The 15,046-nt window shown below is 46.6% G+C and overlaps 1 protein-coding gene across 1 annotated transcript in view; it reads left to right on the top strand.

Annotated features, from left to right (window-relative positions):
* Positions 1-9,232: 9,232 nt before the first annotated feature.
* wapl (wings apart-like) overlaps positions 9,233-15,046 on the top strand; it is a 54,987-nt gene continuing 49,173 nt past the window's right edge. The window contains exon 1 of the mRNA XM_071658920.1: positions 9,233-9,261. Coding sequence (XP_071515021.1) covers positions 9,248-9,261 — 14 coding nt within the window. The 5' untranslated portion in view covers positions 9,233-9,247. The remainder of the gene's footprint in view (positions 9,262-15,046) is intronic.

Genomic DNA, 15,046 nt, shown 5'->3' with positions numbered 1-15,046 from the left:
CATGGAATCTATCGTTATTTTTCCTGTCTCGCTGAAGAGTAACTATACCACTATAGCAGCCTATAGGGAAAGTTTTATCCACTGACCACTCCAGAAGTTGTCTAACAGACCTTATCTTTTAAAAATACATTCATCACAATCTCTAGTTGATATTTCATAAGTACAACGAATATGGTGCAACCTGCACTGTTAATATTTTTCATGTTACGAGGTGAAAAAATTTCCTTTTAACGTAATAGTTTCTCTATCCTTTCTGCTTGTCTGTTAATCAGCTTCCTTTCGTGGGGGAAAATGCTTAAATTAATAACGGCTCTTAGATTATGTCACGTGTTATCAAATTTCTCGCGGATGGCCTTGGGCCGTAGCCTAGCCTCCCTACTTGCTATCCATCCCTAGCTGACCTTGATTTCCGTCCTGAGGCTTCATGAGATATCGTGAAAGGAGGTTCAGTCAGCTGCTGAAACTTCCATTGATTAGAACAGATGATTGGGACTGGTTAGGGTGTCAAAGACTGGTGAAGTGTAAGGACGTAATAATGATGCTCGTAAATCACGTAAAATTAAGCCACCTCCCTCTACGATAATGCAATACCCCTCTACACAAGGGTCTTTAAATGTCATACATTTCTCTACAAAAGTTTTCAAACAAAAGTAATATTACATTCAAAATGTTCCTTCAGACCCGCTAATTTAATAATGATATTTATGAAGTTACTGGGCAAGTGAAAGGTCATTTTGGCGAGGCTTATACCGTCTCCTCAAAGAATTTTGCGCTTCAAAGGAATCCATATTTCCTTGCTAAAAGAGCCTCCGGAAAGACGTCCTGGGTAACACCAGAACTTTATCAAAGAAAGAAATTTTGGGTTAATGATAAATACAATGTACTAGGCGGGTTATAAGGTCTATATGATTACACGACATTGACGACAGATAACGCCATTGAAAACTTGTGTACGTTCTTCTAAAGTAAACCCATATCGTTCATTTATGAAAATTCAAATACAATTTGTTTGAAACATCATCTTTCATTACATGTAAATGACATTTCAGAGAGAAATAAATGAGTCTTGTGGGATAAACTGTTAGTAGTTCAAAATAATGTAATCACTTGGACTTTTGCAAGGCAAGATTAAGTGGTGATAACGTTTCTTACCTTACCAACGTCTAGTCATCATCTCTGTAGGCGGCGTCACACTAGTATTTTCCGTGTCACTTTTATAACTTGCCGTTTTTTCCTTAATTTTGCTTCATTTTCGCGATCCATCGAGCACTTAGTAACGGTTATACTTGATGACGTAAGATTCCATAGTCAAGTAAAGATTTATAATCGTGAATGCAAACTTTCACTAAAACAAAATATATAACTTAGTTCTAACTTATCAATATTATTTTTTGATATATATTTTTATATTATTTTATTAAATATTGAAGCCTTAGATAATTATAGTAATTTTGATTACCGTAAAACAACTCATTTGGATAGTTTACATTCGTACCCCGAGTTCTGCCCGCCAAGCCATCGGCCATGATGTCGCCATGACCGCCTTAATATTTACTACATTGTGGGCTCACCAGGACGAAGACGGCTTCATGAATACTTAAGGTATTGCCTGCTTGTTTATGTTGACGCAGACAAAGTAGCTGACCCATTGGTTTTGCTGATATGTGACAGAGCACGCGAAGGAAAATGACGGTACTCAGAAATTGGCGCCAGAACGTCTAGTGTCCCCCCGCCGTAGGAGACTTTGTAAGTTCATATACTGTAGCTGTGCGGGTAGATTGTTCATTATCAATGTATTTAGTGTCAGAGACCTTATTTTGGGATGATGGACTAGTTGTGATTGTGAAAAATAAAATGACATCTTGGACTGACGACCCACATCTCTTACAAGGCATATTTCAAAGAAACATGCAGTAATTCCTAAATCCAGAAACTAATAGATATACGCACAGTTGTATGATGAATTGTCTAAACAATGTTCAAATTGACAAGTTTACCTTAAATTCCTGCACTGAAGTAGCCTTCCGACTCTCAAATAAATTCCCTCCAAAATGGCCTGTGTATAGGCGAATCATTTCGTACGATCGACACTGAAAAAAAAAAAATAATAAGGATTTAACAAAATTGTATTCGAAAAACGGAACACGTTATTTCCTACGTGTATGAGTGCTTTTAGTGTAAAAGAAGTCCAAACGTAAAGGTTTACAATAGACATTGATATATTAAAAGCTTTTACAAGGTATGGCAACGATATTTCAACTTTAACTTCCACTCTTTTGGCTTCATCCACTTCGTTCCATTATATCTATTCGAGTCTCTTGGAGACCCACTGTTAAAGCTATCACTAATTGGATAATCTACTTTCCCAATCAGTAGCGGTGTCCCTCAAGGTTTGGTCATGCCATATACACCCTTCCTTCTTTTTATCAAAAAATTTGGTTCTCTTTAACAGAGTATAAAGACGGTGGCACCTGTAAAGATGGACCGTTGTGTGTTGTCTCAACCCCAATATTCCGAAGCTTTGGAACTTGGGCTCCTTCATGTCTGTTTTACCACCAAGTGCGACCTGCTTCTTTTTGATTAGCAGATTTTCCACTTTCGCCAAAACGTATTGATTGTTCTTATATCCTTATTTATATCTCTCTCTAACCCTTTTCATGTTTCGATTAATGCCCAGCCTTGATGTGGTTGGTTGCTCGTAACTGGAGCCTCCAATAAATAAAGATATATATCGGTACGTCAGAAAAATCCACACAGTCGTTTATTTAAATGAAATTTTATATCGTCTTCAAGAAAATGGTAATAAAGGGACACACATTGACGTAGTTTTGCCAATATTATAATTTCCCATAAATACAGATGACCAGAGGAATAAAACTGTTCCGTTTAGTTAAGAATCACAACACTTCCGGCATTATACAAACTTTTTCAAGACTGGAGAGAGACACTCGGAGCTTTATTTTCTTTCATTCTAGACAAGAAAAAAGTGATGATATTACCAGCAGTAATTGAAGGTAGAATATTACATGTAGAATGAGGGTAGAATACTAGATGTAGAATGATGGTTGAATATTAGATGTAGAATGATGGTTGAATATTAGATGTAGAGTGATGGTAGAATATTAGATGTAAAAGAATGTGGGTATTAATTTTTCCACAAGGAACTTGGCGACGTAGCAAAAAAAAAATTGTATTTGTCGGATTATTTTTGTTTTAGCACTTGTATCAGATTTCTTCTCTAAGCTTATATATATATATATATATATATATATATATATATATATATATATATATATATATATATGTGTGTGTGTGTGTGTGTGTGTATGTGTGTGTACTGTATTGGGTGAGACACATCATTACTATACAAGGGGACGAGCGTGAGGTTGGCCGTCTGCGTTACTTAGATCTCTTATAACAGCTCCACCTCTGCAAACTTTAAAACATTTATGAAAGAAGTAAGTGTGAGTCACGCACACATGTAGGCCTGCCCACGCCCGCGCCGTTGGAGAAGTGGGCAAGGATGTGTAATATACTTGCGTTTATTTTTTGGTTTTGTCTTTCATTCCCATCTCCTTTGGATAAGTTTCCATCTTATCTAACACGCCACCTGTAGCATTCAAGTCCCCAGGCAGTCATATATTTGTGCTCTTGTTTTTAGATATTTCATTGAACTTTCATTTAGACTTTCTCGCCCAGCCTTCGTGATTTAAAATCGGTCTTTTTCGTTCCTGTTTTTGAGTTTGTTACTTGTGTCGCTTTGACGTTGATACTTGGGCGTGATGTTTTTGTTTACTAGACTTAACGAAATTGGTTTTCCTGTGCTAGTTTACCATGGTGTTTTGAGACCATTCATCTGGACGATTTAAACTCTCCCTTCAAGACTTGTTTACTCTCGTTCCCGTGGCCTGGCTGACCTTGCGTCCTAAGTATGGTTGACCTCGTTAAGGGGGATATGTTAGACAAAGAGAGATGGATAGATAGACGGAGAAGTAGTGATGAAAATTGATTTGGAATGGGTTTAAGGTAGAGAAGACCACGGAACCATGCGTCAAACCAGTTAGTTAATGAAGATAAGGGAAAATCAGTCATGTCTGTAGAGAAAGTTGACTCATGATTGTCTTTTCACCTTTAGATAAAGTTATTAATTAAAGAAAACCGAAAAGTGAAGAATGATAATTAAGAATATTTCCCTCATTTCTACGTTTTCATTCTACTCATAAAGTGTTTGTTAGATTGTATCAGTATTGATTTCTTTTTATCTTTGCTGAGGTGGTACGGGCAACTGATCCCTAATCAAGGCCGTCTCATTAAAGTTGTATATATATATATGTATAATCCTGAGCTAGGTAACCAGTGTATCAACCAACCTCAAGGAGTTGATGAACAGCTGGGTTGACTGTGGGCCGGCTGCCGCGACCTGGACTCGAACCTATGCACCGGACTGCTAGCAGCACTAGGGAGTTTGGTGCATCGCGGTATTTCTTCGTCCGAAGCGCAATTAACGAAGCCGATTCCTGTGTCCTGCCTAAGATGTTGGCTGGGTGGGTGGTACGCTGAGGAGAGTGTTCCCTGGGAGGAGTTGCTGGGCCACCTTTCGCCAGCGCCCGGGGTGCCGGTGGGGGGCGCGGAAGGGCGGGTTTCTCTCGTGGGCGGCGGCGGCGGGTGGGCTTACCTACCTCCCTCCGCCGTGCGGACGGTCGATAGCGGCTCCCCTGGGGAGGATGAGGATGATGCCTGTTGAGACGTGGTGGCCGAGATGCAACTCCCCCTCACACTACCCTCCCACCACCACCCCACACCCCCCAATCCCCCTCGTGTGTGCTCTCTTGAAGGGAGAAACACACACACACACACACACACACACTCACACACACACACACAGAGGTCGACGCCTGGGTCGACCTTACCGTCAGGGGGACTAAGGGTTGTCGCACCGAGCTCGTGAGTCCGAGATGTGTGCATGTGTGATGTCATCTGACCCAGTGAGCCACACCTCCCCCCCCCCCGTCGACGCTACGGAGAGTTCAATACCAGTAGGTCAAGTCCAGCCCGCGGCCCGGAGAGAGAGAGAGAGAGAGAGAGAGAGAGAGAGAGAGAGAGAGAGAGAGAGAGAGAGAGAGAGAGAGAGAGAGATTTCATGCCTGAGGTTCCGTTCGATGGGCTGGTTTAGTGGCGAGAGTCGTGTCGTCTCCCCCCCCCCCCCCTCAGTCATCACCAATGCTGATCCAGTTATATTATACAACCTGCACAGGAGGACGAGGAGGGGGGGGGGGGAGCAGGGAGGTTCACGCGCGTGACAGCTGCCAACACGATCGTGATCTTCGTATACCACCTTAAAACCCTACTATGTTCCTTCCTTCTTTTTTTTTTTTTTTTCTTTTTCTTTCCTCTCCGGTAGACGAAGACCCCGTCTCCAACAGCCATGTGACCAGCGTGTCATAAAGGCACGTCGGCAGGACCCGTCCCCCCCACGAGTATATGGCTTATCGAGATGCGACGAGATTTCTTCTTGGTCGCTCTCCTCGCCAGGCCGTGGCTGGGACGAGTCGTTCAGGTACGACCCGCCGCGTCAGGTGGGAGGTGAGGTGCGCCCCCACTCCAGCAGCTGGCTCATTAAACCTGCGAAAGGCGAGGCGGCACTACCTCCCTCCCTCCTCTCCTCTCCTCTTCCTTCTTCTCCTCTCCCCTCCTTTCCTCTCCTCTCCTCTCTTCTCCTCTCCTCTCCCTTCCTCTCCTCTCCCCTCCCCTCCTCTCCTCCCCTCCCCTCCCCTCCCCTCTCCTCCCCTCCCCTCCCCTCCCCTCTCCTCCCCTCCCCTCCTCTCCTCTCCTCTCCTCCCCTCCCCTCTCCTCTCCTCTCCTCTCCTCTCCTCTCCTCTCCTCTCCTCTCCTCTCCTCTCCTCTCCTCTCTCCCCTCCTCTCCTCTCCTCCCTTCTCCTCCTCTTCCCCAGAACGCACTTCCCACCGCTTCTCTGCCCGAGGTCAGCTATCTGATAAGTCAGCAAAAGCAGTACTTAAACACCTCTAAGGGGAGGTGGCGCGAGGATTCTGCACCTGCCGCAGCTGTTCTACACCTGTGGCAGGTGTACACCTAACGCAGCTGCTCAGGCCTCACTCTGTGGGAGGCCACCAACGTATGCCACATTGGGGAGAGGAGACCAAACTGCCTTCGTTGTAGGGGAAGGGAGAGAGAGAGAGAGAGAGAGAGAGAGAGAGAGAGAGAGAGAGAGAGAGAGAGAGAGAGAGAGAGAGAGAGAGAGAGAGAGATAGTAAACCTCGAGGAACTGACGGAGGTCACTTCGAACTCCTCCAGCACGGGTGAGTTTGGACAGCCCGGCCGTCCCTGTGCCCTGGAAAGCAACAGCAGCAGCAACAAGAGAGAGAGAGAGGGGCCTGTGGGTGAGGTTGGTTGCAGTTGCACACGGACCGCTCTCCGGAGACGTGACCGATGACGCAGCGGCAGGCAGCTGCTCATCAGGGACATCCCCAGCGGTGTAGCAGCAGGCACGACGGAGGAGGACCTCCTGCTGGCCGCCTGGATAACGGTGCTGTGAGGGGTCGGGGTTGGGTGGGCGGGCGTCAGGGTAGGCTCGTCATGGGCCTGGGGGCACGACACTGTGGGCCAGCCTTCCCTTGGTCCAAAGGGGCACCACAGCACAGCATGGGAAGACTCGCCTGTGGTAGAAACACATTGCTCGGCCCATTGGTGACCTGTCCACTGTGACTCCCCTCAGGTGGTTCCTCTCTTAGAGACCTTGGTGTTACTTTGCACCGTACCCTCTGGACATCTTGAAAACCAGTTGACACGCTTTAGCATATCTCTTTCTTTCCTGACCTCCCATCCTTTGGTGTTTCCTTTCCCTCATTTCCGCAATACATAGGTCCCTCTGTGACCTTGCTATTGCAGGAGTCGTTTATGGAGCGGCTTCTTCTCCCCCCCTGACAATAGTGGCGTTCCTTAGGGTTCTGTCCTGTCACCTCGATATGTAAGTCATCTCACTTTCCCTTCCCACCTCCTCCGAATCATAATTTTCTTTCTCGTGCTGAACACATTTCCTTTCTCATTTCGGACCTGTGTGTCATCCAAGGATAGCTGAGTGCTACAACGTAATTTCACTGTATCTCTATTTGAGAGTCATTTGTTTCGCTCTGTAGAGTTTCAAAAACACGACAGTTCAACTCTGTCTCCATATGAGAGTCATTTGTTTCCCTCTGTACAGTTTCAAAAACACGACAGTTCAACTCTGTCTCTATTTGAGAGTCATTTGTTTCCCTCTGTACAGTTTCAGAACCACGACATTCAACTCTATTTGCGAGTCATTTGTTTCCCTCTGTACAGTTTCAAAAACACGACAGTTCAACCCTATAATGACATATTAGTCACCACCACAAGTTTCACCCCTTTCCTGAAAACCCTACTTAACCAGCATCACAAAGCCTGCTTCCGAAAAAGCTGAGGGTGTGTGTGTGTGTGTGTGTGTGTGTGTGTGTGTGTGTGTGTGCCGTGATTGTTTTGCATGTGAGTCGCTATTTCATACATGAGGGCTTACCTGTCCGCCTCAGTATGGGGAGTGCCACCCACACATCTTGGGCAGGGGGGGGGGGGTGACTTTTCCTCCACCCTTCCGTCTCATTCATTCTCGTGGCATCACCTCTCCTCAACCACCCCTTTCCGCATGCTGCGATGTTGATATCGTTGCTCTCTCTCTCTCCCTCTCTCTCTCTCTCTCTCTCTCTCTCTCTCTCTCTCTCTCTCTCTCTCTCTCTCTCTCTCTCTCTCTCGTTCAGGTTTCATATTGGCCGTTGTTTCCGGGTGCTTAGAGCGGTTTTTTTTTTTTTTTTTTGGAGGCGATCCTCAGGTGCTGAGGTGGAAGTGGAGCGTGATCCTCAGGTGGTAGAGCAGGCTTTGGCTGCGTCCTCAGGTGTTAAAGTGAAGGTGGGGAGGATCTTCAGGCGTTGGAGCGGGTTTATTGCGCGTCCTCAGATTTTAGAGTTGGTGTGGGACGGGTCCTCATATGTTAGCGGGTGTGGGGCGGGTCTTTTGGTGTTAGAACGGGTGTGGGGCGGGTCCTCTGGTGTTAGAGCGGGTGTGGGGTGGGTCCCCTGGTGTTAGAGCGGGTGTGGGACGGGTCCCCTGGTGTTAGAGCGGGTGTGGGGCGGGTCCCCTGGTGTTAGAGCGGGTGTGGGGCGGGTCCTCTGGTGTTAGAGCGGGTGTGGGGCGCGTCCTCTGGTGTTAGAGCGGGTGTGGGGCGGGTCCTTTGGTGTTAGAGCGGGTGTGGGGCGGGTCCCCTGGTGTTAGGGCGGGTGTGGGGCGGGTCCTCTGGTGTTAGAGCGGGTGTGGGGCGGGTCCCCTGGTGTTAGAGCGGGTGTGGGGCGGGTCCCCTGGTGTTAGAGCGGTTGTGGGGCGGGTCCTCTGGTGTTAGAGCGGGTGTGGGGCGGGTCCTCTGGTGTTAGAGCGGGTGTGGGGCGGGTCCCCTGGTGTTAGAGCGGTTGTGGGGCGGGTTGTCCCGCGTGAGGGACGGAATACGTCTGACTGGGGCAGACAGGTGGTCGCCGACCGAAGGCTCCTCGTAGTGATATAGATATTGCTTTCCGTCTGGAATTGTCATATGCGACTCGAGAACCCTTTACTTCTCACCGGTGAGGGTTCCATGTGTGTGTGGTGTGTGTGTTTGTGTGTGTGTGTGTGTGTGTGTGTGTGTGTGTGGAGAGCGAAGCTCCGTCCTCCTCAACTCCCACCAGCCAGGTGGGTTGGGAGGGTGGTGGTGGTGTTGGGAGGGAGGGAGGGAGAGGGAGAGAGAGAGCAGGGTTAGGTGGTGGTGGTAGTGGTGGTGAGTCTGCCATACGCAGCGGCCACTGAGCCATGACTTGGGTAAATACTCCACTTGTTACACTACCCAGACCCGTGTGTGTCTGTCCCTGGTCATGATGGCTCCCTCCTGGACCAGTTCACGCTATATGACTTCCTCCTCCTCCCTCCCACAGGGGGGTTGATAAATAAAACCCCTGGCGGGACGCATCATCCTGGGAATCGAGTTGAACGTCCGCATTTGGAAGCACTTCAGGTAACCTTTACCCTACCGTGCGGAGCGTTAGCATAGCTGGCTCGCCTAGTAACTTCGCCTCGTGGTGGTGCGTCCGGTCAGTTCGTACTTACACCTCCGGCATTAAGGGGCAACTTCACCGACCCCACCTCACCCGTTCTTTCCTTCCCATTGAGGAAATCCCCCCTCCCTCCACGTCCTTTATGGCAGACCTCGAGTAAGTACTTCAGAATTGTTGGCCACGAGCATACAGGGTGGATCTAGTCGCGAGGGGGGCCAACATGGCAAGCATTTTTTTTTTTTTTTATTTATTTTATTTAACGTCCTTTATCAACAGGTAAGAGAGCTAGGGATCAATAACAGAATGTGTTGAGGAAGAGGGGGGAGGATGAAATGACTCCTCCTCAGTAAGGTAATGTTTGGTAAACGTATTGTGGTTTTACTGCAGCCCCCCCTGGGCAGTGACCTCGTTGTGGGTATGCTGTCACTGGGGCCCCGCATAAGGGACTTGGGTTACGCTCACTGCCCTCGAACGTGTCCTCCCCCCCCAAACCCATGCCTTCAACATGAAAGTTGATACATACACCATTATGGGTTATCTGTTTAAGATAACTGATATCTTTGATATCAGTAGGGAGTGTTGTGGTGAGCGTGACGTTGGGCCACATACTTAAAAGGTCCCATCAGCTTGATGGGTACGACGTCCCTTGAGCGCGAAAGTAGGACCCTTGGGGTGATATGGCCCGCCCTTTGACCTGACCCGTATGGGTCACTTCGAAGGTCAGGTCATCATCATCATCATATCTAAGGGTTGTGTCACCGTGTTCAAGGGTCGTACCGTCGTTCTTAAGGGTAGTGCCGTCGTGCTCACAAGGGTCGTACCGTCGTGCTTAAGGGTCGTGTCGTCGTGCTCAAGGGTCGTGTCGTCGTGCTCAAGGATTGTCCCTTCGTGCTCAAGGGTCGTCCCGTCGTGCTCAAGGGTCGTGCCGTCGTGCTCAAGGGTCGTCCCGTCGTGCTCAAGGGTCGTCCCGTCGTGCTCAAGGGTCGTCCCGTCGTGCTCAAGGGTCGTACCGTCGTGCTCAAGGGTCGCGTCGTTGTGCTCAGTGGTTTAAACCAAGAGAAGCAGCGCGGTTCATTTGTTCATTTCAAATGCCACGATAACATTTGCTAGTGTGAATTATTTGGCTCTTTACCAACTTGTTTAGGATAATTCTTTCCTTTCCCTTTTTTTTTTCATTTACAATTGGTTTGTTGTCGAATATTTGTTGCCATGTTGTCCATCACCGTCTTTCAAAGTGATTCTGATCGCTCTTTGGGCATTTGTCGCAATGAAATATCCCCCCTAACCCCCCAACACTATACTAGCACAGGCGAATGATACAACTCCTGGCCAACAAGAGGATTCGATGCCGCTTAGTAAACACATGTTGTGCCTGAGTCATACAGTGGACATGGTACTTCGCTTTGTAAGTGTTCGAGTTGGCTTAGCTCAAGACCAAGACGCTGCAGCCTTACAAGGCGACGGCTTCGGCCTTGAACGCTTGGTTATGGCTGTTGAACTCGTCATGGCCCTTAAACACGACCTTATGGCCCTTGAACACTACGTTATGGCCCGTAACACGACGGTATGACCCTTCTACTCTACAATATGGCCTTTGAACTCGATGTTATGGCCCTTGGACACGACGTTATGGCCCTTGAACACCACGTTATGGCCCTTGAACACCACGTTACGCCTCTTGAACACGACAGGATTACCACTGATCACGACTTTATTGCCCCTGAACACGACGGTATGGCCCTTGAACACGACGATATGGCCCTTGAACACGACGGAACAACCCTTTGGTGTGATGACATGAACTTCGACCAAGGCTTTTTTCATATTTTATTAAGCCCCTTTTAGTAGTGGGCCATATTAAGAGAAAGCATATTCACATATATTCATTTAGGCTAAGTGACGACAAAAAAAAAAAAAAAAACACGAAAACTACCATAATGACATAAAGATATGAATGGAAAAGATAGATAAAGGTATTCTGCAATGAAGAGTTTAGAATCACGAGTATATCTTGTCATCCAGGTGAACATTAGTGAAGATGTACGTTATCTGGCACTTTATCTTTAAGACTTGAAGTAGATGTGAAATACTTTTTGATTGGTGGATTTATCTTGACACAGATGGGCTTAAATGATTTAGACCTTAGGTGTTGACATACCTAACGCCCACACGACCAGCCAACCTATCAAACACTTACACTACCTTCGTACGATCCACCAGCTAACCTGTGGTGGCCAGTGGGCCAAGTGGGCCACCACTATACATGTTTAAGAAAGGTCTGGCCTTAAATAATAATGGGAAAGACGATGCACAATGGAAGAGGCGATGAAATAAACAAACTGGAGGAGATGATGCATACATAATCAAGTGTGAAAGACTCGATCGCGTACGTAATCCTATGATTGAAACGCTTCATGTCATAGCTTACTGCCAAACTGGTACATTCTTTTATCTTAAACTATTTCTCTGCTCAGGGTTCTCGTTTATGTAAAATGAAGTCCATTCTTCCGTTGGTTTTAGTTCAGCTGTAAACGATTTACACACAGTGGACTGGATGTAACCTCGCAGGCTCTTATCTACCCCATATCCGAGGAACGGCTTGAGTTGCTGTGAAAGGCCGAGTCCGGTAATCTTATCAGTCCTGTCCGTGGTCCAGCGTGAGAGCCGTGTGGATCGTAACAAAAAAAACAAAAGAAAAAGTATTCGCGAGGTTTGAACCAGTTTCCTTATACGTCTTCACTTATTGTGATTCTGTTTAGAGCTAATTTTGTTATTATGAGTATTCTACCGTATGATCACAGTATTATTCTACGATAATAAGGTTAGTATTTATTGATATTTTGTAAAGGAGGGTTTACAAAGGTCGAGTGACCCTGTTGGTTTAGGTATGACACTAGAGGTTGTACCGTGCAGGGCGGAGCAGCATGCTCGAACTATCAGGTAGTTTAGAGGTTGGATCAGGGAGCCCCGAGATGTATGAATGGAATACAGTAACGAGTTCACCTCCGTCTCAGGAAAGGATGGAGTGTAGAGGTCCTTTGTACGTGATAAAGGCTGAAATATGTCTCATAAAGGGGTGTCTAGCAGAGGAGGACATACGTCGGGGAAGTGTTGGTTCTTGGCCGCCTAACAGAGTGGTCGAGATGGCCCGCTCCTACTCGTATAGGTACAATGTTTCTACGTCTCTGTATGTTTGTATGGATGGCGTAGGAAACGCCGAGGATGAGTGACTGTGTTACTACTGTCTTGTGCTCTGGCATACATTTCGTTGGAACATGGGGTCTAAAGAATGATGTTTCAACCCCTTTGATGGATACAGGATTATTGAAAAAATTTGGGGGGCAGTAACGTGAGTCGGAAGATGTACTAGGCTAGAGTAGGGTAGCCTCGTCCACTTCCTCGTTCGCTTCCAACTCCAGCACGAGAGTTGGCTCATGAGTACTTGATTATGAGGGAGTTTTGATAGAGTGTCAGCAGACGCTGCTTGATTTGGTTAAACTCGAGAAGGAGAGGTTGGTGATTGTTATTATACGGCTTGAAAACCTGATTTCGTCTCACAAATCACAGTACCCTTACAGCGAGTGAAAGCTCGCTGAGTGTAGGTAGGAGTGCTCCAGTTTGAAAAATGATGAAGGGATGGCTCAAGGAATCCATTTCTGTACGCTACGAAATCACAGCCAGGCGATCCATCAGGTTCCAGTGTTCCGTTGGTGAAAATGCGCGTAGTGACGGGATGAAGTGCTTGCACGTTCCGTAATGTTGCCGACCACGCGTGCGTTGCCTCTGCCGTCGCACGGGAAGATCGGATGTAAGAGAACAGATAACACCAGCAGATGTTTGTCGTAGCTTGTAGGTAAGATTTCTACCTCTTGCTCTGCTTCCGTGTTTGTTTGGTGCTTTCATAGTGTCTCGCGTGTGTGTGTGTGTGGTATTTCTGTGGTTAAGCCGAACAGCATCATAGTCCTGCCGGTGATTTAGATATTTTGGGTGAAAACCGGAGCTAAGTTGGGACATCTGATGTATCTTATGTGCAAGGGAGGTGGCTAATGATTTGATTCTGTCGATAACTGGTGTTGATTGTAATTCATTTTTTGATTGATAACCCCGTATGTTGATATAGAACAGACAGTTATGGTTATGAAAGTGTTTTGTAAGTGCAGTGTTGTTGAAAGACTTCAGAAGGCCCCACATATTCCTCAGGAAGAGAGGCATAACATAGGGATTAATAATAGTTTATAACTGATGATCGTATCAGATAACGTTATTAATGATAATGATAATAGTAATAATAATGATGATGATAATGATAACGATTTATCAATAGTATGCAGAAATGTATAGATTACATGTTAGGGTAAGAAAATAAGCGGGGGAAGATAAAAAGACACACGAGGAATGTCAACAAACCACCTGCTTGGTGGTGGGAAGCCACCTCTACCCCCAGCAGGCCCCACGTGCTGGAGGTGAGAAGCAGTCATCACTGGTCGATACTTTGCGCTCCTCTTATTTATGACAGATATTTAGCGCACCAACTTGGCCGGAGAGCTCCGTGCCTCGACCCTGAGTTGACACATGTGCCGAGGGGAGGTGATCTCCAACAGATTCGAAAGGAATTTGCTCTACGATTTTTTTTTCTTCTTTTTACGTACGTATTACGTTTGCAGTGGATCTATTCTGCAGACGTAGGCTACTTTAAGTTACTTTAGTGTCTTTTCGCACATTCGTCACGTGAATAGCGTAGTGTTTTCGTTCGTTTCACATCTCACGAATGCCAGTGCATCCTCGCGAGTATACTGCGGTGAAACATACGAACGGACAAAGGATGCTACTGGACGGACCTTGAAGTTTTCTGAAAGTTGGACCAGTTTAGAAATATCACTCGACCATGTCTGCCACTCGTTGCTTTTCAGCTGTGCTTCGTAAACCCACAAATTCTTTTCTATAATGTCACCACCCCATGCTTGAGATCTTGTAGGCAGGTGTAATGTATTGGTTAATGCTCCTCAGGTATCGGGAACGTTTAGTTTTCTAGTTTTCGCGGCAGTACAAGCCTGACTTGAGTACTAAAGATTTATATTGGGCTCGGTAAAGGTGTATCAGCCAAGGGCCTCCTCTTCCTCTGATGATGATGGGGAGAGGAATGTAAGGTGCTTGACACAGTGGTTGATGATGAGGTGGGTGAGGAATGCGTGGTGCTTGATTAGCTTGGGTTAGGATGTATGAGAGGAGGTTTATACTTTAACTTAATCTAGTCGAGAAAAACGCTTAGCTTGGGGGACGAATCTTCGAGTGATGGATCAAGGCTTTCCACCGTCACCAAGGAATAAAAAGCTTAGTCTGTCCGCACGCGCGTGCGTGAGTGATACCCATCTTAACTCACACGTATGTGGGGTGGGGTGGAGGAGATGATGACTTAAACTTTACCATTAGGTTAGCTTTTCGTCCATTTGTGTACGGCCAGCATTCATAGCTTCATTTTGCCTCGTCTAATCCAGCCTTTCACCACGAAGACTAAAACAAATTCGCTTCCATTGTAAGAAAATAATGATAATGATAATAAGCCTGCCATGGCTTTCTGAAGCACTTCGCTGTCAACGTCTCCCATCTGATTTAGAAACTTGAAGGCTGTAATCAGGTCACCCCCCTCTCTCTTTCTCTTCCGTGGTGAGCAAAAGCACATAACCGTTAGCCTTTCATTATAGCTCTGATCTGTTAAATTCTGGTAATATATCAGTTGCCTTTCTCTGCACCGTCAAAATACACCTTAGTCACCGTGCGTCTCTCTCGCAACTTCCTCAGCGTGTGTCCACATGAGACAGAAGACGGGGACCGCCTGTATGTAAAACAGACTTACCTATAGCGAGATTTTGCCCTTATGCAAGGCTGACGCGTAGCGCTCACCGCTTAAGATTTAGAGTTGACAAAGGATCGAGTGAGTTAC

This window comes from Panulirus ornatus, chromosome 67 (assembly GCF_036320965.1).
Source record: "Panulirus ornatus isolate Po-2019 chromosome 67, ASM3632096v1, whole genome shotgun sequence".
In the NCBI taxonomy this organism is placed as follows: domain Eukaryota; kingdom Metazoa; phylum Arthropoda; class Malacostraca; order Decapoda; family Palinuridae; genus Panulirus; species Panulirus ornatus.
The sequence above is the reverse complement of the archived record's forward strand: the minus strand, read 5'-3'. Positions and strand labels throughout refer to the sequence as shown.